General features: G+C 45.6%; 1 protein-coding gene across 3 annotated transcripts in view; it reads left to right on the top strand.

Annotated features, from left to right (window-relative positions):
• GRK5 (G protein-coupled receptor kinase 5) overlaps window positions 1–26466 on the top strand; it is a 147425-nt gene that overhangs the window by 78669 nt on the left and 42290 nt on the right. For 2 of the 3 annotated variants that reach the window (XR_003572010.1, XM_027890878.1), the window contains exon 3: window positions 19058–19170. Coding sequence is in view for 1 of the 3 variants with exons in the window: in XM_027890878.1 (XP_027746679.1) it covers window positions 19058–19170 (113 nt within the window). In the remaining 2 variants the exon portion in view is untranslated. Of the gene's footprint in view, window positions 1–19057; window positions 19171–26466 lie in introns of those variants that run through there. The other variant, XM_027890879.1, reaches the window with a different exon arrangement.

Here is a 26466-nt window from a genome sequence, read left to right as displayed (position 1 = left end):
AAGGAATGTGGACTCTGGGTCGTATTGAGCCCTGGAATCAAACAGATCAGGGTTAAAGAGTCTGAGAACAACAGACCTATGGCCATGGTAAAAGATCACGCTCTAATTCAAGGCAAGGAAAAGTAAATACAGAAATTAATCTCTCAGGCAGCGATGAGGCTGAGATGAGCAGTAAAACATGAATGCCACCATGAAACATGTCATCAAAAGGCAAAGCCAAAGCACAAAACCAGCCCCACAAGGGGCTCTCTGCTTTCGTCCTGGTGGAAGTTCTCCTGATCTCTTGGCTGGGTCATCAGAAGCTGTTTGCCCAGGGCCCTTGTGAGCTATAGGTGTGATAGCAGGAGGTTTAGTGCAGTGGGCAGGGGAGCAGCCCTGCAGAGTGGCAGCACAGGTTCATTGAGGAGTATCAGGAACAAATAATGTTTCTGAAGGGTTTCACCCAGATTGTGGGTGAATACTGTGGTGTTTCTCGCTGTTGCCCATTGCAGCTGGGATAGCCTTGGAGGCATTTCTCATGTCAGAGTGTAGGTGCACTGTCATTTCAGGGTGTTGATCTATGCTGCTTTAAAATAGAATGCTTACAAAATAGGACCTCCTGGTCTCTAATTTGCAGCAAGTGAAATTTGTGCCCCCGTTAATTTTAGAGAAAGGTTGTTTTAAGGCATTGTTTCGGGAATTTCTCATTATTAATGTCCTACTGTAGCTCTTTGAAGCTACTGCTACTATCCAGAACTCAACTGCCAACTGCTCATGGACACAGAATTGTGGGATCCAGAAAGGAAGTCCATGCCTTCAGCACAGCTGGACTGATGCAGAGCTGTGAGAGATGATGTGATACCAGACACAGGAAGTAAAAAGTGGTCTCTGTCTTACCTGTGGGCAGTAACAGAGTTTGTTAATCAGTGAGTCCTCAGCTTCCACATTTTTTTTTTTTTTTTTGGTGTGGGAACCCAGATGTATTCCAACTGAACTGTGGATACCTACAAGGAAATTTTAAAGCCCTGGCCTTGCTTACTGAGCTTTTCAAAGTCTGAGGATATGCTGAAAGATATGATCTGTTTCAGGGGAGTTCAGTTATTTAATCAGAAAGTTATGTGAAGGTTGGAATGAAAAATCTGAAAGGAAAATCTGAAAGTGGGGAAGATAAGTTGAAATGTCTCACAAGAATGCTGAATTGTGAAAAGAAAAAAAGAAGCAAACCTTTTCAATTAGATGAATTCTCTGATTTGGAGAACTGCATTGAAATCAATGGACTCTATGAATTCCTGGAGTATCTTGCAATGTTTGTGAAACTTTTCACAGTGTGGATGAAAAGGGGAATTACCTGAGTAAAGTATGACAGTGCCTTCAGTGAGGCTGTGCCCAGGGCAGGACCAGGAGACAGGAGGGATGAGATCCCAGTGATCAACACAAACAGCTGAGGGAGAGGGAGGTTCTGGGTCTGTTCAGTGCAAATATCATTTGTGAGAGACGCAGGCAGATTATTCCACACTACAGCCAGGTCTGGCCACTCCTACTGATCTAATCAGTCTTGATTGATGAGGGTAACCAAAACTTGTTTTCTTAATTGTGCTGGAAATTTTATGTCTTCCTTCTGTCATGTCTTTGCTGACTTCCTGCCAGTGTTTGCACAAGCTGCTGTCACTGAACAGTGTGGAGTGATCCTGGGGAAAGTAAGGCAAGTCAGACATACTCTCCATGTTGACTGTGTAATTCCAGAGTGGTTTGGCCACTCCTAAAAAAATGAAGAAAAAAAAATTCTCCTGGTCTTTGGCAGGGGATGAGGCGACAACCTTCCAAACACCCAAATTTCCTTTTGTTTAAAGTCTGACATCCAAAAAATGGGGAGGCTGTTGTCACATTGTGAGTGAGTTCATCTGAGAGCACGATGATACACTCAGGGGAAGCTGGCCAGCGGGACAGGGTGGAAGAGAGACTTTTTGCAGACAGTTGGTTTTGTTTTTCCTGGGAGTTTTACCTGGGACACTCCAAGGCAAAAGATGTTTGCTGTCATCCACAGCAGATGTTCTCCAAATGCTCTACCTCATTTGGCAATGACAGCCAGGGTCGACTCAACACTTGCTGTTGCCCAGGACTGTAAATTCTGGTCTCTGTAGTTTGTTGGGAGGAGGATTATCAGATGGGATCTTTTACTTTAGCTTGTGTCTGCTCTGCTTGGACACTGCAGCTCGTATGGCATCTCTTATTTAGAGCAGGATGTTAAATGTAGTGTCCTGGCCATGTTCCAGCCTGGGTGTTTATATTCCTCTCAATTAAATGGCACTCTTGGATCATTACATGAGAGGAAATGGTGGTGCTTGTCCTTTGGTAGTAATGTATATACCCTTCAGACCTGCTTTATGGAGAGGCAAATCTGCTCTCCTCTGGGGACCACGAAGCCAAGATTCTCGTTAACATGACAGCATGCATGGACCTTGTAGATTCTTTTTCTTTTTTTTTTTTCATTGTAATCTCAAGGTTTATTTTCTTGCTCTTGCAGTATTGTTGCTTTTCTCTGCAGCGTTAGTGTCCCTGAATTATCTCATGATGTATCTCCAGCATGTTGCTGCACCGTGGGTCCACGCAGTGGGTGAAGGATAAAAAAAGCCAGCCCTTTGAAATCAGAGTAGTTTCTCAAATGCATAGTTCTTCAAGAGGCTTGTTTAGTCTGTGTTTTGCCAGAATGTGTGTTTTTAGGAGTGTCCTCCTTTACCCATTCAAGTCATGATTCTTTTGCTGCATCAATAGTGGTGGTTGAACCTGAGAAGACTTGGAAGGTGTCTCTGACAGGAGTCCAAAAGCAGAGAATATTTATTCGTATTCTCTAAACCTTTCCACTGCCCTGGTAGGCCTGCCTTGTTTTCCTGTGTTTATTCAGTGCCTGGCACCATGCTCCCCTCCATGTGTTCTTGGTCCTGTGCCACGATTAGGCATTAGCACAGTAAAATAATCTTTATTAGTAATAGTGCTACAAATTAATAACAGGAAGAGTGTATGAGGAGATGGGACTTTGCTTTGCAATTCTGCAGGGGTGGAGCAGAGATCCACTCCTGTCTTCTCTTCAAGACTTGTATCAGTGACATAGCCAGAGGTTTCCCCTCTTTGCAAGCCAAAGCCAGGTATTTATTTAGTTTTTGAAGGTGTTGATTGAAATATCTTATTTTCTTGGTGCGAAGAGTGGTAGAAATTACTGAGCTGGAAAGGTATGTCAGGTGTACTGACCTATTGAAAAGCAGAAAGATTCCAGGTTTTGCCTAAAAAGGATTTGTGCCATAGGGTGGAGAAGCAGTTCTAGATCTCATTAAGGCCAAGTACACTGATTTTATTTTTACCTGAAGCGTAATTAATTCAAGAAGCTTGTTCAGCACGCTGTATTTTTAGATAGTCCTGGGCCCAGATGAGATGACAAAGAGGAAAGCTGGTTGTTTCCTCACTGTTGCAGCAAACAGAACAAGAACAGTGGTTTCTAGGGGGTGACTGGTGGCTCCAGCCCTCTTCCACAGTGCAGCTGGAGCTCACACATGAACCCATCCTTACCTGTGTTCTGAAAGCAGCACAGCACAGATCCTGTGGTGTTGCCCCTTGCACAGCTCTGTTTCCCAGCAGTTTGGTGCACACTGTCACCAGCAGGATCCAAGACCATGGATTTAATAGCACATTCCCATGGGAACTAAACATGCCCAACCAGCCCCAAGTTGCCTTCAGATCCCTCAGCTGGAAATAGTGGAGCTGTGTGTCTGGTTTTTTTACACAATGTTGGCCCCATCCAGAGGGTCAAAGCTGTGCTAAGGATGATGCTGGTCATGCACAGGCAGTAAAATGATCTTGCCATGCAAGTGCTACTTCCTGAGCTTTCTCCTTGACTTCATCTCCACGGATGAGATCAGTGGAAAGGAAGATGGGGAGGGAATAGCATGGAGATTGCAAAACATGCTGGGAGAAATGTACTTTTCCATGCATGTCTTGCTTGCTGGACTGCACATTCCTCTTCCCCTGATGACAGTATTATGTGCTGGGTTTTGCTGGTAGCTAGGCAGCTACCCAAAGCAACAAATCCAGGTGCCAATGAAACTTTCCATTGACTGAAGTGGGTTCAAGGGCAGCAGTAACAACTCACAATTCAGTCTCTTCTGAGGCCACAACACAAGGCCCCATACAATATTTTTAACTGCAAATTGTTCCAAAATCTCTCTCAAAACATAATCTGTGCTTCGTGCCGCGTATCTGCACCGAGGATTTAGAAGAAAAATGGGTTATTAGTACCTAATTTACATTTTATGTTTTATGCTTCCTGGCAAGTTAAATCTGTGGTCAATGGTTCGGCCCCAAATGGCCTTTCATTACTCAGGCTGTCCAGACATTCATAACCTTATGAGTCCTTACCAAAGAGGCTCATGCTGGTGCCAGAAATATTGAGAGAAGAGAGCGCTCATGTGGGATATGTATAATGTAAGAACCAAATGGAATTCAGGGGAAGTAAGGTGATATTAATCCCTGATAAGCCGACTGAGATGCTTAATTATTCAAAATCATAAAATTGTACAAAGCAGTGTGTGAGGCTTATGCAGTTTCTCTTCTTTTTCCTCATCTTCTGCCGTTTTATGTTTATCTATTTAGGCTGAAAAGAAAAAAATCTCTGGACAAGAAAGTCGCTTGTGTTTTGATTCCCGTATAACCCTCAAAGATAGCATCCTCTGGGGTTTCCAGTCAAACCTTCAGCATTCTGTGAGACTCCTCACAGGTCAAGGTCCTAAAACATCATCAGGCAGGGCAGAACTGGCCCTGTAACACGTAATAAATAACAACTTCTCCCAAAGCCAAACCTTCTGAGTGAGGGTTGCTGTTCCCAGTGGGCTGGGTAGCACCATCCATTGCTAGAGTTGCCTAATGTTGCACATTATAAGAGGAAGATTTTGCCAGAGTTAGGTAGACTGAAATTTTCCATGCTGGATGTTTTCTGTGGTACGTTTTTTCTTTTTCTTGAGCTGCTGGTATGTTGTAAATCCATACCCCGCTTGTACTGCTGCGTGTGATCCTTCCTGTGTAGAACAAGTCCTGGGATCAGATGGGTGGGGGACTTGGGACCCATTATCCAGAAAGGCTGAGATTTACTGTAGAAGTGGAGGGAAGTTTCTTGTCTTAGAGGAACTAGAACGGAGCAGCAGCACTGCTGGGAAAGATGGCAGAAAGTTAGGGAGGGAAGGTGAAAGAAAAAACATGGGGAGTCCCAGTCCACAGAGACCCTGGAACAGAGGAGGATCAGCTGACACAATTTACAGCTCCTCTCCCAGCAGCACAAAGGGATACCCTGACATCCCTGTGTCAGCTCTGCTGGTATAGGTGTCAGTATGAGAGTCATCATGATGGAGTTTTTGTCTCAAAGAAAACTTTGGAAAAAGCTCGGGAAAAGCTGTGATAAAAGGAAATTCTTCGAGTTAGCAGTTCAAAGTTCCCAGCCTTTTGTGTGAGCTCTTCCTAATTAGTGAGACCTTCTCTTGGTCCACAACATTTTTTTTCCCTTCAGTTTTCCAGTTCCTTGAAAGCTTAGGAAATTAAACATGCAAAAATATGTGTTGAAACAACGAGCACCTAAAATAAATTTTGAATTAAGGCTGCCTGTGCAGCCTAAATTCATATTCCTGTAAATATCAAATGCTTAATTTTCTTCCCCAGGAGCCCTAATGCAGTCAGTTCAAAAGCCTGAGTTAGTCTGGGAATGGAACTGGGTTTTCTAATAAAAGAGGATAGAATGACTGACTCATTTATTGCATGGGGTAAAAGGTGTGTGATAAATTTAAAAGGGGATTTGCAGCATCAAAGAAAATGGTCTCATAGCCAAAGTGATTGAATAATACACTAGGGAACTGGACAGGGATAGATCTTATGAGATGACAGACAAGTCACTTGAAATTAGTTTTTCACAGTTGGCCTCTAATTATGCTTTTTTTTCTTCTTCTTTTTTTTTTTTTTTTTTTTTTTTTTTTTTTTTTTTTTTTTTTTTTTTTTTTTTTTTTTGAGTAGTTGTAGTTACCTTGAGATTTTTGGGTCCTGGTTACAAACATCTGCAACTGAAAATAATGGAAAAAGGGAATGGCATATAAATGGCATATAAGCTGAAATACACAGCAGATCAAGCCACCCTGGGCAGTGGATACTTTTTACCTCCATCTTTATTATCTCTGAGTTCCCCATCTGTAAGACTGGACTCTGTCTCCCAGAGGTGGGGTGCAAATAGATCCGTGAATACGTGTGAAGGATTCCGAGGCTGCCGTGGAGAATGTCACAGCAAGGTCCACGGGGAAATGACTCACCGTGCTCAGAGCAGGCCTGCCTGTGTGCAGTAAATCCAGTGCAGGGCCACCCATTGAAGCAGGGCAGAGGAGGAGGAGGTTCTGAAGAGCTGCTCATTAAGGAAGCACTGTCCGTTCTGTGCTCGGAATGGGGGAAGGGTCCCGGGGGAAAAGCAGTTTGCAGTGATGTAATTAAAGACTGTACCAGAACGCACGCACTGCCAGTCAGGACTGGCATTCAGGCTGCACCAGCCTGCAGCTTTAATTCAGCTTTTTCCGAGGTTTTGAGGCTCAGCTCTGCAACCTCAATCACGTTCCTTTAATAATTCGGGGTGCGTCGACGCGACGCCCCGGCTGAATTCTTCCTTGTGGGATATCATGTCTTGTAAAAAACAAAATATTCTGTGCTCAAAAGTGAATGTGTTGCATTACTTCCTGTTTGCTCCCCATGCTGCTACGGATAATTGCTCCTTTCCTGCCGGTGGAATGAAGACTGTTGAAGTCCAATGGCCTCAACCATGGGCTGCTTATTCCATGTGGCATGTAAGCAGCAGGGATTTCCTTGTCCCTGGCTGGAGACCTGCATACTTTACCCCTTCCATGCAAGTAGGATGAAATTAATCAGTGCTAGTTTTCTCAGCCAGCAATGAAATTTCAACCACTGCAGTGTCAGAGGAGGAAGACTCCTCAAAGGGGAGCAGGGGAAAATGCATGAATGAGAAGCTGCTGCCAAGACGTGAACACTACGCTTGAGTGTGTCTGAACCGTCGGGCGCAGAGAGTAAACAAGCCCCATGACAGGTCCAGCCTAAATCCCCAGCACTTCCATGGCAAGTAGCCCATACTTTCACCGCCCTTGGCATGGAGACGAGGATAATATTTTTGCAAGGATGAACTGCCCTCGAACAATGCCCCTAATGTTTCGGTGTCGTTGCAAGCGTGCTTTCCTTTCACATCAGCCATGTGGCTCTTCTTCTCCGTGCCTTTTCCCCTTTTCCCTTCAGAGAAGCACATTTTATGTGTCTGCTGCAGAGGAAATCCCTGTCTTCTGTAGAGTTCCTGGGCTGAGGACCCAGAAGACAGTGCACCTCAGTGCTGGGAGTGTAGCTCTTAACCCTTAGCTGATGGTTCTCTTCCAGCCAAGCTCACTGGACTCGGTGTTCCCCTCTCTCACTTTCATAGGAGAACCTGCACATCTCTAAGGGGATAATTGCACATGGCATTTCCATACTTTGTGAACTCCTCCCAGCTGCTGGACTGATGAATGAAGTAACAGGAGCAGCCTAGCTATGGCACATGGAATGTTGCTGGTGAAGCCACAGCTTGCTCCAAACACCTGAGCACCAAAAAGCCATATACAGCATCTACCCTCTCCATGCTGGAGCTCAGCAGGAAGCTACGAGCACAGGCTGCTCTGCTTGGTGGAACTGAAAGGGCAAATCTAAGTGGCTGCCCCCTCAGTGGTCCTTTCACCATCCCTGAGCACCTGCTCACACTGATGGACACAGAGCTGATGCTCCACACGGAGAAGGCAGCGTCACCCAGCTGTTCAGAGGCAGTGGGAGCTGTTGCAGAGTTCTTATTTTTAGCCTCACCCACCCCAACTCCCTGTACATTCCTGACCAGAACAGCTTGAGGAGAGGTTTCTCGAAGGGCTGATGGCACCCAGTTATGATGCTGCTCTTACCACACCAGAGCTACTCCTTGCCATGTGTCACTGGTGGAGAAGTTTATGAGTTTATCAGATTTCAGTAGTTTTTTTAATACTCTGCTTATTTTATGAAGCAGTGTGTGCAGACCTCCTGTTGATATGCTTGAGTGCAGCAGTGTCTTGGTGGATCAGCACCTGTCTGGAAGGGTGCTGGGAACTCTTCAGACAAGCATTAGGATCTCAGTTATTCATGCATTTCTTCAAATGTTGAAATATCCTCTTCCAAGTGAGAAGTAAAATGTTCGACTTTTTTTTGTCAGCATCTAAATACCGTGTCACTACTCACGAGGGAGGCAACCCTTGCTGAAGTTCCTGTTCATTTTGTCTGCTGTGCACTGAAATCCTTTCAGTAGCTTTGGAGGTGACAGACTGGGCTTCTTGTTCTGCAGATCTGAGCACCATTATTTTGTGTTGCTGAATATTTGTGGCTGTCTGTTGAAATGCAGGAAACAAAATGTTACAGGGGAAAAAAAAACAATTCAAGGGTAAGATGTTTTTCGTATGACAGTGTGAAACTAAACTGAGAAATAACAGGAGAAAAAAAAAAGGAGATAAACTGGAAAAATACAAACATTAGAATAACCTTTAAAACTGCCAAAGTTCTTGGGTAATTTCCCTATGACAACCTAGTTTTCATAAGAATAAAGTGGAAGTTCACTCAAAAATTGCCTTTTTTTGTAGACCTAAGTACGACTGTTCATGGTTTATTTGTGTCTGGGCACGACCTGCCACACTCTCTGCATCCATTGCAATGATTTGGTATGAAATGGTCCTTGGTGCTGCAGACTTCTGTCAAGGAGGAAAAAATACTTTCCGTTGGCAATACCCTTTTGTACAAGTTCCTTTCAGTGCATTTGTGTTTCTAAATGACTTTAAAATCTCTTTCCCACCTCTCCTATCAATTTTACTCAGCAGCTCAGCTCCTTCACGCCCACTCAGAGGGGGCTGTCACTCAGCAGGCAGTGAAATCAGCCTGTCAGTATAAACCAGTGCAAACTCAGTGTCTGTATTATAACAAATAAACCACTTGTAGCTGAGCAAAATATCCAGTTAAGTGGTAATTTAGCAGTGTTGTCAGAGGTCAGTGATACCCTTCAAATTGGCGAGGGTTGATTATATTTTTCAGTGTATTATTTTCTGTGATTATTAAGGTTGGTGGTTGAGCTTATTTTGCAATTTTTTTGAAGGCTGGAATTGACAAACACTCATAAAATAAGTGGAGTTTTACCGGTGTGGAGTTTTGTTGTACTTGAGGTTTGGGGTTTCAAAACACCAGGCGGAAAACCAAGAAAATTCAGCAATGAAGTAACAACTAATAGCCTCTAGTATTTTGTTAGAGGAGTCACTAATAAAAGGGCTGAGATGCTTAGGACTTGCAGTGAGTATTGAACAGCATGCAGAGTAAGTAATCCCTGTGAATAGTTTTACTCTGTGCCTGGGAGTAACGTGTGCTGCTTAAATATTCGCTCACAGAGCGAGTGCTGGTGGCTCTCTGCATTCTGCCATCTTACTGACCTGCTAAAAGTCTAGTCCTGACAGCTGCTTCACTTTCTACCTGGGCTGCTTTGGAAGTCAGAGAGTGGTTTTGCAGAAGTCTTTTCGCCTTGAGAAAGCGATTCACAAGATGTCTCCGTTGGTTTCCTGGCACCGAGGTGTTTATTTTGTGCTATGTACAACAGCAACAGCCCTGTAGATTTCATAACCTTAAACATTCAATTCGCAACTTTTTACTGAAATTTTCTTTCAGCGAGTGTTACCCAGAATTTCACCAGTCTAAATAACAGCACTAGACAGAAAGTACGTTTGGTGCTTCAGTTAAAATCTTTCGGACTAGACGTGAAGGTTCCAAGTGAAAAAATGTCAGTAGCTGCTGTCTTTGGGAGCAAATCACCCGGTTCTGTCCTTCCCATCCAAAGCAGAACAAAATGAGAACAACCAAGTGTTTGTTCCCCAAATTTCCCAGGGCGTTTCTGAGGTGAGCTTTCATATTTCTTTGAGGTATTTCTTTTTTTTTCCATTCCCCTGGCTTTGCCACAGAGACATTGTTGGAAGTCCTTTAAGAAGATAAACTCCTTTTCTAGCGGAGGTGGTGGTCAGGATGACTGTGTGGGCAGCCCTTCCCCTGGGGCTGCACAAGTCCCACGTTAGAGTGCTGGGAAATTGTGGTGGTGGAGCATCTTCTGTGATCAGTGTGAAGCAGTTTGGAAACCCACCATGCCCTGGGTACCTCTGTGAGCAGCCACGAAGGCACTGTGCTCAGGAAACCTCACCAAAGGCACTGATCCAGGGCAGTGTGCTTTTTGAGTGTCATTTATGGGAATGGAAACCAGCTTACTACTAGTAATGTGATTTTTTTTTTGACTGGAAGTGTTACACACCTGCCCATCTGTCTGTCTGTCTGTCTGTCAGCCAGTCAGTCTGTCTCCCTGCCCTATTTTGCTTTTAGTTCCCTTTCTACATACTGTTATTCCAACTGGCAACCAAATGGAAAAGAAAGGATGTGTTTTAAGAACCTGGTGCCTAACAATTTCAGTTGAAAAGAAGCTTTTCAAACATTCCCACTGCACATTCATGATCCAGATTTCCTGGCGATTAATCCTGGCCCGTGCATTTCCACTGTCGTGCTGGTGCTGAGGAACTGAGAGACAGACTCAGTGGTTTATTCATGTGACTTGTGCTTGACAGAGGTGGGAAAACCAGGCTTGATCCACTGGAATTGATGGGAATCTCATCCATTCAGGTGCTAATAACTCCGAGGTCCAGGGTTCCATCCCCCTATGGGCCATTCGCTTAAGGGTTGCACTCCATGATCCTTGTGGGTCCCTTCCAGCTCAGAAGATCCTGTGATTCTGTGGTTTCAGCAGGCCTAAAGATCGTCTTCATTATTTGTAGCAATTATTTTTTGTCTTTCCCTGCACCCCGTCACTTCACACAAGAAATTTTTGCTTCTGTGATCTAGAGAGGCTCAAGCATTAATGGCAAGCTCCATCTTCTCCTGCTGCACCTACTCTTGACCCTGCAGCATCTGCAGCCTGCCTTTGAGCACTGGGGTCAGTGACCCAAATGGAAAGGATGTTGTTGGCTGAACCAGTAACTTTTAGAAGATACCCAGAGTGGCTGGGGAGGGCTGGAATAACTCAGCAGAGTAACTCAGATTTCGTTAGGGCGAGGATTTCTCTTCCGCTGGCGAGCAGCCTGGTCTCAGGGCAGGGCATTCTCTCCTTGCTGTCTGACTGCGCTCCTGGCACAGGGCAGGGTGACCAAATGTCTCCTCTGAGAGAGCTGAGGGTCCCTCCCCAGGCCCTGCACCCCACTCGTGTTTTTCTGTGTGGTGACAATGTTGAGCTCACAGGATCTGGTCTGATCCTCCTGCTGCTGCTCCAAAAAGGGTGGGTGGGTGGGTGGGTTGTTATTCCCTCCTGCCAAAATCTTTGTCCAAAATCAGCAGAGCCACAAACGCGTTCTGGTTCAAGTGCAAGCATATTTATGCAACTGTTTGTGGGATTTGACTTTCAAATAGAATTCCATGAGCGAGCTTCAATACAGCTGCTTTCAGAAAACAAATCAGAAGAGCCATATATATCACTGAAGTGTGTTTAACTGCGAATCTGTCGCAACATTCTCCAAACATTTTTTCCCTATCGGTCCAGCTCTAAGGTTTGGACTCTTTCCATCTTCAGTGTAATGCTGCTGTGATGTGTGGAGTTTATCCCTGTAGCCTAACAACATGAAAAGAGTGGAAATAAGGAAAGTTATACAAAGCAAACACTGTCTGCATCTGAATAATTACATTAGATGTTCGATAATCAGGAGATTAAATTTTGTTTGTTTTAAAAAAGACAGCTGACAAGCAGAGAAAATTAAGTTGGCAGGACTTAAAACCAGCTCGGGGTAGTTCCATTGTCTCAAGTAAGCTTGATTGCATTTGTATTTTTAATTAATTAAACTTGGATAGTCAGTGCCAAAACAACGCTTGCTGGAACAGCATGGACGAGGGGCTCCAAGTATTTTGTGGGAACTCCTAAATTCAAAGGAGAAAAAATCGACCAAGGGCAAAAAATGTGTTCTCCCCCAGGACTTCCTATGTCAGGTGTTGAGCTTTCTGCAGCCATGAAGGCCTGGTTTGAACTGCAGACCGGGACGAGCTGGCTGTTTAGAATAAGGAATCTCTCAGGCCATTATCTCGTCATAAGTCATCACAATTTCCGGATTTTATTAAAAATAAAGCAAGCAGATGAAATATTTACGGTGGGAGAGAGAGCGCGCTTTTGCCCCCAGCAAGAGAACTTCATCCCAGCCCTTGGCTTCGGAATTCCCGGCCGGCACCTGCAGGGCTCCGGGCCTGCCAAGGTAAACACTCCCCAGGACAGAGGCTACACCGTGCCTTTTAATCTGTGTGAAGTGCCAGGTGAAGTTCTGGAGCAGTGTAGTGGTTGATGTATGAAAAGGCTCTGCTGTGCTCTCTTGGACTGAATTTCCGCTCCGGGAGTTTGCACTGCAAGGAAATAGCGAGGAGCCCCAGGGCTGTCCAGCAGCACTGCGGGCTCACACACTGCTCTGTGCTCCTTCTGGCCACGCTGCTGCGAGGAGGGCAGTGCCTTTAGCCCCATCTGATGAATACAGCCTGCCACTGAGGTCTGCAGGGCACACAATGTTAGTTGTGCTGGTAACGGGATTCCCACGGGAGCCTGGATGCTTGGATCGGGCTTTTAGAACATCGCTTGCTGCCACGGTTCCCAGGAATTTTTCAATGAGCTGAAATGTGACATTTTTATTCCTGCCTTGTGTTCTCTAACCATCTGGTTTGCCTCACTTTTTAAATGCACTGCTGGAGACCGGGCAAGTGGAGAGTCCTCAGCATCTACACAACGGGTTTCCATCTTAAAAAACAACCCCCCCCCCCAAACCACCAACAACAAAAACCAACCAAACAAAACAACAACAGCAAAGCCAAAAACGACAACAACAACAAAACAAACAAAAAAACCCAAACAAAAACTGAAAAACAAAACACCAAAAAAAACCCAAAGCAAAACAACCGGGAAATTTCTCTCCTGTTGCTTCAACCCATTCCTGCAACGTTCCCAAGCAGGCACCCTGAGAAAGAGATCCCTTGCTGCGTTACTCTGCTTGCTCAGGTTCTACAGTTTGAGCAGCAATATCCACATTTCTTCATCAGAAAGGGTCCTGTGTTGGCACTTTCTCCAGGAGAGAAACCTGATACGATTTTCACTGCACGTACATGGGTTCCCAGCAAAGTTCATGAAGTCCTGACTGGCCATGACACCTCCAGGGCTGAAAACCATTGAAAAGTAGGAAGAATAAGAAGGTAATAAGTGGGTCTACAGAAGTGTTAACACGACCCATCTTGGGGTCTTGCTTTTGAACACAGGGATTATCTTTTCTATTGAAGTGCATTTGTTAGAGATGGAAAACTGCCTTTTGTAGAATGCAAGAGCTGATGTTCCAGCTTTCCAGATTATTCTGAAATACAAGAGCAACACAGACACTGTTAATAATGCAATCAAAGCAATTTAAATCCTTTTAAAGCACCCACAAAGGAACCTTTGATAAGAAGCAACTTTCATCAGCCTGAAAGACTAGGCAGTTTAGTGTGTGCTGTTTATTAAGTTTATACGTAGAAAGTGGTAATTCCACTTTTGGCTGGAGAAGAGCAGCAGTAAATTATAAGACATCTTTATAAGCACCACTGTTAGAATTGCTGGTTTTAAATGAAAAATGCATTTATATTAATATAGCTCTAAATGGGGTTATTCAGTGTTTAAAGATGCAATTTGTTTTCCATTAGTGCTCTGACTGGACACAAAGCAATTCTGCAAACTTTAAAGGCTTTGGCCTTCTTTTTTTTTTTTTTTTGACAAAAAGAAGGAAATTGCTGCAAGTGCACAGTGTATGATGGGCTGTGAGAATCTGTTCAGTTCAGTTGTGCTGCATATTTTTTAATCTTGCTTTTAGTTCTTGCCCTTGCCCTCCATTGCATTGTGTGCCCCTCTGAGGGAGCTGACATGAAGAAGGCAGAGATGGGCAAAAAAGCTCAGAAGTGGTTTCAGATTTGGGCTTAAACCAAATTTGGTGTGGGTTTTGTTGTTCTGGACCAAAGCAAGTGAGAGGAAGAGAGCAGCAGACAAATGATGGACTTGGAACAACATCTAAAAGACTTTGATTCACCTTAAAGACAAAAAACAGTGAGGGGGAAGATGAGTTCTTGTCTTGGGCCATTGAGCATCAGCAGGAAATGAACAGTTAAGTCTTCCTAGATCCTCTTTGGAGTTTTTGGATGTTGAAGATGATTTGTTTGGTTTGCTTGTGGGGTTTTGTTGTTGTTGTTTTCTGGGTTTATGTGTTTTGTTTGTTTGTTTGTTTTTTCAGGCAGCAGAATTACATTGCACTTGGATCTTAGTTTTCTTCCAGGCTGATTTAATGCCAAAGATAGCAGAGAAGGATAGAGAGACCAAATGTTCCCGTGCAGCAGCATGGTGCTTGTCTTCTTGGCCATTCTCCATGCATTTCTTTGAAACATCTTCTCTTGGGATTCCAGTATGCTGGAAAATAAAATGCTACTTAATAGATAGTACAGAAGTACAATCATTGGCCTCACCAGCAATGGCTAAAAAGCCAAAAAGATGTTCCTGGCTCTTGTAGACCAGAAAAGTGAGATTTAAACTGAGCTCATCCCTCCCCACAGACATGTTCAGGAGGAAGCCTCACCAGCTGACTGCAGGGGTTGGATTAGCAACCCTTCAGAATGAGTTGCAGAAGTGCAACTTTTTATAGCAGTCTCACTTAGACACCTGCAGGTTACACTGAATATCAGAAAAGGCTGGTTTTCAGCCAAGAGTCATCACCCAGTTTTGTAGCTCAGCACTAACCCACCAAAACCCCCAGGTATATTGCAGATGTGAAAGAGGAGGGCGGACCTGGGCTCTCTGCAGGCCACTGTTTATCTCCAAAATGGCTAAGGTGGTACTTTGAGCCAGCCAAAAAATGCAAGGTATTTAAATGGGACATTTGGACAAAAAAAACCTTCACAAGGCACAGGGTGGTTTTTATCTAATTCAAATATTAGATTTCCCCCCATTTCAATTGAAAGTCAGAGATTTTGTCATCAACAGCTTTCATTACCCTGTGTGGCGTTTTTCACTTCATCAGTGGTATATGTGATCAGTATGGAATTTTACTAATAGGATTATTTTTCCTAGGCATGTGCTCAGATCTTTTTCTAAACCTTACCAGGGTATCTGTTGGGGAACAGATTTGGCCATAGGCTTTGAATGGTGATGGAGTATTCTGGGCAGGTGTAACTATTTTGATATGTTGTCAGTGCTGGGTGCTCTAAGAAATTAGTATTTCAATACATAAGCTATGAAGTAAAGGGGGAAATGAATCATTAGAATTTAGATTAAACACTATTTATCTTTATTTATCTTATGGATGTTTATGACGGCGTTTTCTGTAATACTTTTTCTATAATTATCTGTGTTGTTACTGTGTTAGAACGATGAAGAATTCACTTGCATGTGCATGTTGTTTGCCAGCGATGTTTTCTAAATGAAGAGCTTGGCGTCAGTGAGAAGTGTCTGCTTTCCCAGGGCTTTGACCCACCCAGCTTTTCACCCCCGTTTTGGGTGACTTTGCAGGTGTTAAACAGGATTTCACTGAAGCAGTAGGGTCTGGCTACCAAAGATATCGCTCTCGGAGCTGTTTTAGTTACACTTCATCATCATAAGCATATGGTTTCACTTCCAAGTGTTTAACATTTCCATTTCCTCAGGAAATCATTCCCTCTATTTTTTAAACTTTTGAAGCTGGGTGGATATTTTTGCTGGCAGGCAGAGCGAGAGCGACACAGCCCCAGCCCCAGCGAGCCCCCTGGCCCTCCTGCTCTCCCTCCTTGCCCTCCTGCAGCAGCTCCTGAGCACGGCTCGGGGGGCTTCGGCCACGTCCCTGGGGTGCAGCACGCTGTTCAAACACTCCTGCTTTCCTTACTCTAGCAAAACTATCCACTCCTTTTCTCAGCTTCAGCTGGGAGAGATGTTTTTCTTTCTCAGTCTTTGCATCCCGAGAATTAGTTGAGCACAGACTCCTTTAGCTGACTTTAGCGAGGCCAACGGCAAGATCGGGGCCTAAGAAAATAGTTTGTGTCACCTACAAGGAATGAAAGCGTTTTCCTGCTCTATTTATTGTCTGTGGTGGTATATCCAGCAGTTCCATGCACATGACAGAGTGATGGCTCCAGGGAGCTGCTCTGGCTGTTGTGTTTTCAGAGATTATTTCTGGTATTTCCTTTTTTTTCCTCATTACAAGTGGGTCACCCTTCTCATGTGTTGGCCAAGTTCTGTACCGTAGGAGGAGGTCTGTGCTCACGTCTTCTTTATGGTGCATTTATCCACACATGGCATATTGTGTAGCTGCTGGTTTTCTTTTCCTGCTGTGCTATGAAGTGCAGCTATGGGTGTGCAATCTGCACGCTGGTTTAGCTGGCATCACTGGCCCTTTTTGTGACAGGATCATCCTCTGCTGCACTGAGTGTCACCCTGTCATGGCAGCTTTGATAAACTAACCGCGTTTTGTACAACAAGCGCTGTCGCTGTGTATCAAATAGTGCTGTGCAAGAGAAAATATAGAGCAAGGCAGCTGATTAAAGTGTTTGTTCCTTTCTGTTTTACTCCTGTTACAAGTACAGACACAGTCTTTGCCCTGCTTGTTTAGTGTGAGGAACCTTGCTGTGGGCTGGGGCTGCTGGAGGGATTGGGTGCTCCCATGAGCAGGCAGGGCGAATGTTTAATTCTTCCCCTCTCAAGAGTTAGTCAAGGTAGCAGAAAGCATCATCAGACAGACATAATTAAACCTCCAGACCTCCCAGGAGACCTCACCTGAGCTGCTCAGCTTCGTGCTGGCCTCTGGGGCATCGTGAGCTGCCGTTTGGATCTGCTGACTCTTCCCTGGCTGCTCCGCTCCCCTTGGCACTGCCTGTCTTTGCACACCCCTTCAGCACTTACCTTCTCACCAGGAGCGCTACTCAGTCAAGCAGCACGAGCTTGTACCGCTCCCAAGGACACCCCCAAGGCTCCTCCATGTCCCAGCCAGCCCAGTGGCTTTCTTACCACGTGGATCTGTGTCACGATGTTCCGAGCTGAAGGCTCCGGCTCATGCAAACAAACCAGTGCCACGGGGTTGGTGCTGATAGTTAGACAGACCGGAGGTCAAGGTAGGGCCTACACTGATTTCAATCCAGTTTTACTTGCGAGAGAATATCAAAGCATTGCAGTCTTCTGGAGAGATTGAGTGATATCCTGATCCAAAACGGACTGGCAATGCCAGCGAAAAAAAATGATGTTGTCCCAGATTGCTTCAGAAGACCAGACAAGAGCAGGACCACCCTGAATTAAAAGCACAGCTCAGCTGGTCCCAACCCACGCCTCCAGTGACCACCCTGTAAGTGGTTCAGGGGCCAGCTCCTGAGGAACAGCCCCACTTGCACACGGGTGCAGCACTGGGCAGGCTCCCTCCTTCCTCCCACGAGAGGAGGCCTTGGGTGCTCCTGCCCTCCTGACCCTCAGCTGCGCTGCAGCAAGTCCAGCACCTCACACAGCATTCTGTGATCAGGACAGATGTACTCACAGGGTGCTGAGGCACTGCACCAGTTGCCCAGGGAAGCTGTTGGTTGCCCATCCCTGGAAGTGTTCCAGGCCAGGTTAGATGGGGCTCCAGGCAACCTGGTCCAGTGGAAGATGTTGCTGCCCGTGGCAAGGGTACGGAATGAGGTGATCTTTAGGATCCCTTCCAACCCAAACCATTCCATGATTCTGTGATGGCCTGGTTTTGCAGAACGTGGTCCCCAGGGACCAGTGAAAAGCGAGCCCTTTGGCTGGGTGCCCCCATGGCAAAGGTGAGCTCCATCACAGACACGTGGCTGCATCCCTGCAGTGCCCAGAGCTGAAGGGCACGGGGGAGCAAAGCAAAGGGGGAAGAAAAGACATTGCAGGAGCCACTCCAGGCCCAAAAGAGAAGTAACCACGGCACTGACAACTTGTGTGGGTTTCCTATGTCTGTTTGCAGGGCTGTGTTATGTGTTTAGAAGCTGGTTGTTTCCATAATAACAGCAAGTGCCATATGGCAGCGAGGAGGGTGGTGAGAAGAACGTCTAAGGAAACACAGTATGTTGTTTGACATGTGTGTGCTTCTAGAGGAATAACGTGTCTCAAGCAAGCATTGCTGTTCCAAGCAGGCTGGGGGATTTTCTGCTCTCACCAGAAAAAATATCCCAAGCCCTTGGCATTTGTGCTGGTGCAGTGCCAGTTGATGACGCCTGCCCTTCGCCCTTGTTTTCCCGCAGTTAGTCCTTGCGATGGCTAAAGGACCTTTTGCTTTACTGCAAGTGGTGGTGCTGGATGCACCAGAGTGGCATTTAAACATGGAGTTTAAGGGGAAATACAGTTCTGTAAGGAGTGCTGTGTGAAACTGAAACCAGCCAGATGCCATATGCTCCATCCATTCCTTAATGCTCAGCAAGTAAACAGCAGAAATTCTGAAACCTTCGAAAATGCATAATTTGTACTATAATTGCTTAGCAGAGAGTGAGCTGAGCATTTCCAGAGATTAGAGGCACTTTAGTGCGTATCTAGAAAGCATCCAGGAAGGTCTCCACGAATTACAAATTTTTCTGCCCTTTAATGTATGACTCACTTTTCAAGGTCTTGTAATTTGCTCCCCACATTCTCACAAACATCACCAGTGCCTTTGAACACATTTCCACCGCAGAAAAATATGGAATTATTTTTTCATAAAAGTTGCATGGCTTTTGGATTTTGCCAAAATGAGTTCTACAAAATTCAGCCCCTCTTATTTGAGCCTTAAAGCCTTTAATTATGTTTGTGTGTGGGTACCTGAAATGTGGTGGCGGGGAGAAGGATGTTGTTGCGATTTGAGGTCACAGTTCTGCGCTCATTTGCAATTCTCTAAACTCCTGAACAATCCAGAAGACAAAGCTCTTCTCATTTTCATGCTTCTCTTCTTCTCCTCCTTGCCTCTAGAGAGAGATTACTGCAGCATTTGTGAAAAGCAGCCGATCGGGAGGCTTCTCTTTCGGCAGTTCTGTGAAACTCGACCCGAGCTCGAGTGCTGCATTCGGTTCCTTGACTCGGTGGTAAGTCAGTTCTTGTGATATTTTGGGGTGCTTCCCAATGCTCTCCTGACAGGGGAGACTCCTCTGGCCCCTGGGAATCACTGTTTCATGGGGTGGGAGGGCTGGCCCCATCAGCAGCCCAGCATCGCTGGTGATAGAGGGACAGTGCTGCACGCGGGGTTGGTGCCAGCCTTGAGGGACACCAGAGGGGGGTAAGGACAGCCACCCACCCAGTGCTGGTGTGGGTGAAGCCTGAAGTGCTGGGAAGCACTGGGAGGAAAGGGAAGGTGATGAATGGGCTGACAGGAGAGGATGAGGAATGTGATAATGCCAATATCTCCTACCAAGACTTTTCATTTTTAGACTTCAGGGTGATTTACAAAGGATATCCTGAAAATTACTCTGTTTTTTCAAATAGAAGAGCAGAGGCACAAGGTATAGAAGTGACTTGTTTGAGGTCACTAGGAAACAAATCTCTACTTTCCATCTCAGTGAGCCACAGAGCAGCACCCCCCCAGCCCCGGGGAGACCTGACGCTCTTTCCCAGTCTGGCAGCACTTGGCCATGTGCACTGCCAGCTGTTCACGGTGGAAAAGTCTCTCAGTGACTTTCTTGCTGGGAACCTGTGAAAGGGGAGGGTGTTGATCAGCCAGAAGGCTAAATCAGAGCAGAGAGGAAGATGAACTTGTCACTGCTGAGTGTGAGTGTTCATGGGGCTTCACTCCCTGGCTAACACTGACAGGTGACAGCAAAACAACGTACACCAAGAGGAATAAAATTGGTTTTGTACTGTGGTGAAGGTATTCTGAAGTATAGGGAGATGTGGGGATTGCACTCGAGTTATAAAAGTAACAGTCTGTAAGGGGACATGTAGTGTCTTAAGGTTTATATTAGTACTGCAGTAACTACAGCAAATCCACAGCATCACAGAAAGTGTTGGATAAAGCCCTGTTCAGATTAGTTTTTTAGCCAGTCATGGCTTCCACCTGTTATTTGTAGCGCTGACTGTGATTTTCTCCAGTGAAAGGTATAGCCATCAAGGTACACAAAACAACTGACAGAATGCTCTGTGCAGCTGATCTCAAGGCCAGCAGGATGCTTCAGGCACCCTGGATGTGTTTGTCTTGCACCCAACCAGCACGAAGCACCACACACCCCCATCTCGGGGAAGGCACCCCACAGAAATGCCACGTTAGGTGTAACACCTGCAGCCCCCAGGAGATGGGTGATGGCCATCCCTCTAGGAAGCTGCAGAAATCCTTCTGGGGGCAGCCACAAAAGGCTGCTTGTGAGTGGTTCTAATCTCAGACAGAAGTGACGGCGTTGCCCTCAGTGTGGGCAGGGTTGGCAGGGCCCCACTCTTTTCTCACGCCTCCTCACAGCAGCACGCCTCACATTTTGGTCCCAGCAGCTCCCAGGGGCTGCAGAGAACAAGCCCCTGTTGTGTGAGCCCTGAGTACACACTCAGGGCATCCCACTGACAGCAGCAATAACATCTGGGCATGAGGAAACGTCTCTGTCCCCCACGGTGCCACCAGAGCTCCGCGTGACACCCTCGGCCACTGCGCTGCCTGGAGCATCTCCCGCCTGTCCCCGGCGCGCCAGCCGGCTGCCCAGCCACCCTCCAGCTCTGGGAATTGAGGGCACTGGGTCATTCCAGCCTCCCAAAGCCCTGTGGAGCACTGATAAGCACTGAAACGCCCCATCCTCTCCTCGTCCGTGCAGCACAGGCAGCGCTGGTCCTGCAAAGGCTTGTGGTGGGACTGGATTTGTTTTAAGGGTTCGTCTCCGAGCAAGCCCAGACTGATATTCCCAAATCCTTTTGAAAGGGGATGCTTTGCATGTTCCTTTTTCCTGCTGGAGCTGCCCTGTATACCTTTACTGGGCTGGTGGTCTGTTCCCAGTTAGGCTCGGACTGGCAGGAGGATTTGGGGGATTTGATGAACGAAATGCCTGGCTGTGTGGAGGTCTGAATATTTATCTTTCTCTCTTCTTTTTAACACTAATTAAGAGCAGTCTCCTTTGTTTATTGATTTCAGATTCTGTACAGGCTTGCTCCCAGCCCAGGAAAATCCCTGCATTAGGCAATATTAAGGTCAAACAACACAGCCCATGGCCATTAAATCAGATGAGTGCTGCTGAAATTTGCCCAGCAGGGTCACACTGTGTTGAGTGAGGAGTGGGATTCAGGCCAAGCCCTACATTAGCCAAAAAAGTCCTGTAATGAGACCAGAAGTCTGACTTTACAGCCCTATTCTGGGACCACCAGGAACGCAAAACCTTTTGGAGACCACCTGCTGTAACAAGCCCCGAGCAGGAAAATCCAAGAGCCTTAATTTTCTTTGGTCTTAGTTATTTTTCTAACATGAGATGCAAAACTTGGCTTTTGTGTAATGTCAACTAAAAATAAAAAATAAGAGAGGATAATATTTAGATGCTCGTGAGAGACTCACAGGGCTTTTTGCACATGGAGAGGCAGGGCCACCTCTCTTTTTCAGAGCCCATCTAAGTGACTTTACCAGGTCACACAGTAAGTCATTGGCAAAAGCCAGGAATTGTTGCCTCCCAGTCTTTAGTACATTTATTTTTTTTAACCCATGCACTCAACTACCTGCAAAGAAAGCAACGATCAGGACTTATGGGAGGAAACCAGAAGGTGAGTCAGACACTCAACAACCCACCAACGTCCTTATGCAAGACTAAGTTTTGCAAGCTCTCCTACACCTGTGCTTCCAAAGGCTGGTAAAATCAACCAGACCTTGCAGACCAGAATCTGTAAAGAGACAAAAAAAAAAAAAAAAAAAAAAAAAAAAAAAAAAAAAAAAAAAAAAAAAAAAAAAAAAGTCCCTCTTGGCTGGACATTTCTGTCAGCTGTTGTGTGAAATAACCAACCTGGTCTGATGTAGTCTCCTGAAAATCTAATTAAGGCCGCATCTGGGGTTTTTTGTCTGTGCTGTACAGCAGTTGTTAGGCTGCTTTCTGAAGAAAAAGAATTTGTGTCATTCAGTTCTGTGTGCATGTGGGTGTGTGGCTGTCAGTTCCCCCTGAAACCTGTGAATACCTGGGCCGACTTCAACCGGTAATTGAGATTAAAGTGCTCAGATGCACAAAGTTTCTACCTGCTTTCTGAGAAGAGTGAGTAATAAGTCACAAGCAGTTGTGGCACAGACTGCAACAGCATGTGGTCTGTAAGCAGCAGGCCCCAACATTAGATGATAAGAGATCAGAACTAAGAGATGCAGAGCTTTGCAGCGCTGCTCTGCTGGGGCTGTGGGTGTCTGGCTCCCCTCACTGCTGTGGCACCAGTTAGTGGCCCTCAGTTTGTCTGTCTGGGAAATGGGGCAACAGCAGCCCCTTGTAGCTGGCACAGCGAGGCTGTGAGGACAGAGAGCCACCTACCTCACGACAGAGGTCCTGATTGACGAGGTGTTGAGTAAGAAGTGTCTGCAGCTCCTGCCTCTAAACTCATCTGCGTGCCTGTAACCACAAAGGTCCCACGGATGGCTCACCAAACCCTCGTGTAGCCATCCAGATGAAGGGACTACGTGAACATGAACTACTAGCATTAAGCAGAGATGGTTTATGATTAATTTAGCTCCTCTGTAAGCCCTTCACAAAGAATTCACGCACAGCCCCAAAGCACACTTTGCTCTGCTTACAAATATTTTAGCGACGTCGAACAACTTTGGAGCTGTTGAAAGACAGCCATTAAAAGAAAGTGTGAGTGGATATGTTTCCTGTGCTGAAAGGCAGATCGGTGAGCAGGCAATGTGCTAGCAAGACATGTTTCCTTCTCTGCAGCCAGTGCTTCCAGGACAAGAAAGCAGCAGTTCAGTTCAGCAAGGACTTCTTGCTCCTGTCCCCTCCTCAACAGCACATTCCCAGAGTGCCAGCTCCTGACGTTTCCCTCTCCTCTCCTGTGATTTTTATGTGCCATTGTAATGAAGACTTTAGCTTCTGGACTCCCTTTCCTGCTTCATCTACTCACATGCATAATTGATTTATTTTTTTTTCCAGGGGAGGGCTTTTAACATTTTAATGCAGACCAGATTTAGATTGACCGGAGGAGAACGGGGCCAATTTTGGTCAAGGAGAAAATAACCTGGCATTGTTTTCTGTCTGACCTGACCAATGTTAATTCTTTGCACTGAAGTCACACAGAAGCACATCCTCTGGAGGAAAATGGCCCCTGCTCCTGCTGTCTGGGCTCAGGGGCTGGGGGCAGAGGCACATCTCCTCGGGTGGACTTTGCAGCTGAACGCTCCACTAGACATTGCACTTATCTGGGGTGAAAGGATGAGTGAGCATCCATTTAATGCCATTTATAAAAACCCTGTCTTGCTGTTAGGGAGATTTCGTTTGGTTTAGTCCCTTGCATGGTGTATAAACCATCTGTGTATGTGTGTCTTAAAGCTGTTCAAGGCTTTTTCCATCAGAAATGCCAGTTTGTTGATATCAACAAACTCATTAACCCAAAACGTGTTTTTAAACAGTCAAAAGGGCTCTTTTTGCCCAGCCTTTATATATGAAAAATGTGGTTTCGAGTTCACTTTTCATTTAGAAATGCGAGTTATTATGAATCCCAGCTGTCTGGGGTTTGCCTTCCAATTTTTAGTCACAGATTTTAAATCTCCAGTGGAGGCAAGTGCAGGGATGGCCACTGAGGACAGAGCAATAACAGGGAGAGAGCAGGAGCAGAGAGAGATTCTGGGGATGACAGAGGAGGGAACTGAGAAAGTGGAGGTGTAAAACTGGGACTGAAATGCCAGTAGCCTCCTGTAGGTGCTCAGAAGGTGATTCCACTGCTCCTGACTTGACCAAGAAGCCAAAACTGCTCTGGTGGGAATATCTATTCCCATTTCCATCTCCTGGTGGGTTCAAGGGACAACTCCTGTGGCTACACTACCCTTCTGCAGGCAACCTGCTGTGGGAGAGCATCCTCCCAGATCTGCAGAGACATCTCTTTGGCTCTGCTTGCCAATTTTCACCTATTTTTAAGCCACACAGTTTCCAGATCTCAAGTTATATCAGGATGAAAATAAAATATGAGACAGATCGATGTGTCAGCATTGAAGCTGCTGATGTGAGCGCCTGTGGGGTCCCTGTGCTGTTGCCCTGGAAGTTCTCCAGCCATCACAGGCAGCCTCCAAACCACCTGCTCAGCTGTCCCTGAGCCCATGGCCCCACCCCACAGCCAGTCACAGGCTGGGTGTTTCTCCCTTCCCCAGCTGAACTGCGTTTTCCCATCCAATCCCACTGAGCCCATCCCAAGAGCAGCTGCTCCAAAGGGAAGGAAACCTCACACCCTGCTGCCCCCATTCAGCTTCTAGGGAGGAAGGAGCCACCAAAGTAAGTACTGCCTCAAAAAAAAAAAAAAAAAAACAGCAGCCAAAAGAAAAGTTAGCAGCAAAGAGCAGCCAGCCCACATCCTCTGGCCATTTGGGCTGAAGGATCTGCTTCTGCCCACAGAAAGAGCCTTCCCTGCAGCTCGTCCCGTGGAGTCAGGGGGATCGTAAATCCTCCTCTCGTTTATGAGCTATGAATGGGGCCCTGTCTGACCTAACTAGGGCATGGAGAAGCTGTTAGACTTCAGAGCAGGAGCCTTGAAACACATGCCTGGCTTCATCAAAGGAATAATGGAAAATATTTTGTTCCACGTGGATTTGGAGGAACGATGTTATTTCTAGCAATTAGGGATTTGCAAACTGTAGCTGTGCTTTTGGGTATTGGGGAAGAAAGGGATGCATCTTGTGATTTAAGCACAAGACTCCAAGTTGAGGACCTTGATGGCTTCCCAGGGAGGTGGCAGAGGGAGCATGGGGACGTCCCTGTCTCCTGCAATAAGAGTTGATGGCTGAAAATGCACCAGTATCTGTTGCTGTGTAGCTTGAAAGTGGCCTTGAAGGGAGAAATAATAATGAAGTTAGAAACAAAATGAAACAGGCTTCTAGTACAGACCTGCAGTGAAATCAGCGCTGCTCACAGTTGGAGCTTGTGGTTCCTTCTCACATCCTCACTTGTCTGTCACGTCCCACCTTCACCACCACTGTGTCACATTTTCTGGGAATGTCAAATGCAAGTATAATTAAACTTTCCTTTTCTTCCTCCCTAGCTATCTTGAGACAGAATGACATACTCTCTGTGTGTGTGTGTGCATTTAGCTCTGCGTATGTTGTATCCCATCAGGAATTGTATTTCAAAACACTGATCCAATCCCTGCAGAACTTCTGTCTTCTGAACTGTCCTGATTTGATTCCTGTTATACAATTTGGGTGGGGTGCAACTGTTACAGGTTAACTGTGGCAAAAAAAGATATCAGATTTTTTGACATCTCCCTGGTGCACTTCAAATAGCAGATGATGACTTATAATCAGGTTTTACTTGTGGGGAAGCCAATGTGTTACCAGGATCCAGAGTTTAAAACCAAATGAATGAGAGATTGTCATTCTTGGACAAATTGTAAATAGCATTGAGTGGAGGACTCAGAAGATCTCCTAGATGCTTCCATGCTGAGGCAACACCAAGTAGTTTTTCTTTCTTTGCAATCTTCTGCACAGACAGATGTGTTTAAGCACAAATGTTTTCTTCCATTAAAATGCATTATTTCTGTTTTCTTTTATATGAAAAACACCTGGTTTGTCTGTGAACCTAACCATAAACTGTAAGGTCCAAATAAGAGGCAACTTTCAGCTTTAAAAAATCTGTTCTTTTGTTTCACTTTCTATTCCTGTATCCCCTAGCAAGGAGTCACAGAAGAAAATACTGTTAAGATGCTGTAAACATTTGAGAGTGTCTGTGCTTGAAGAGCTGAAATGACCCATACTCAGATACCATCTAAAAGGACAGGAAATAGGATGAAAGATCTTTTAAACCCTTGCATTAGGTTTTATGAGTACATAAACAGCTTCATCCCCAAAATGGTCACTAAAAGAGAAGTACTGTTCTTGTGGGTTTTAGGTCTTGGTGTATTTTTGTCCTTTATTTGTGGTCATTGTCGTTTCCCAGACAAAATCAGATCATAATTCCAGACTGTTCAAGCAACCTGCTCTGTGTGTGTGTGTAAATGTGCAGCTTCAGACTTGCAATGGCTAACTGAGCACTGGCTAGATAGATGGGGAACAGCATTATTACTACATTGTGGTTTCCATGTCATTCCTAGGTTTGCTTAGCTGGGGTATCCATTACAGCCTGCCTTCAGATTTATTGCATCCAGCTCGGAGCAGTACATACATCTTCCAGTGGGCAAGAGTTCTGAAATTTGTTCTTCCAAGTGTTTGCCAGTTCATTCTGATTTACCTTCTTCTTCTTCTTCTTCTT

Source organism: Empidonax traillii, unplaced genomic scaffold (assembly GCF_003031625.1).
Source record: "Empidonax traillii isolate 1590-97213 ecotype Southwest subspecies unplaced genomic scaffold, ASM303162v1 scaffold301:size691294, whole genome shotgun sequence".
NCBI classification, from domain to species: Eukaryota; Metazoa; Chordata; class Aves; order Passeriformes; family Tyrannidae; genus Empidonax; species Empidonax traillii.
This window is presented reverse-complemented; position numbering and strand designations above follow the sequence as displayed.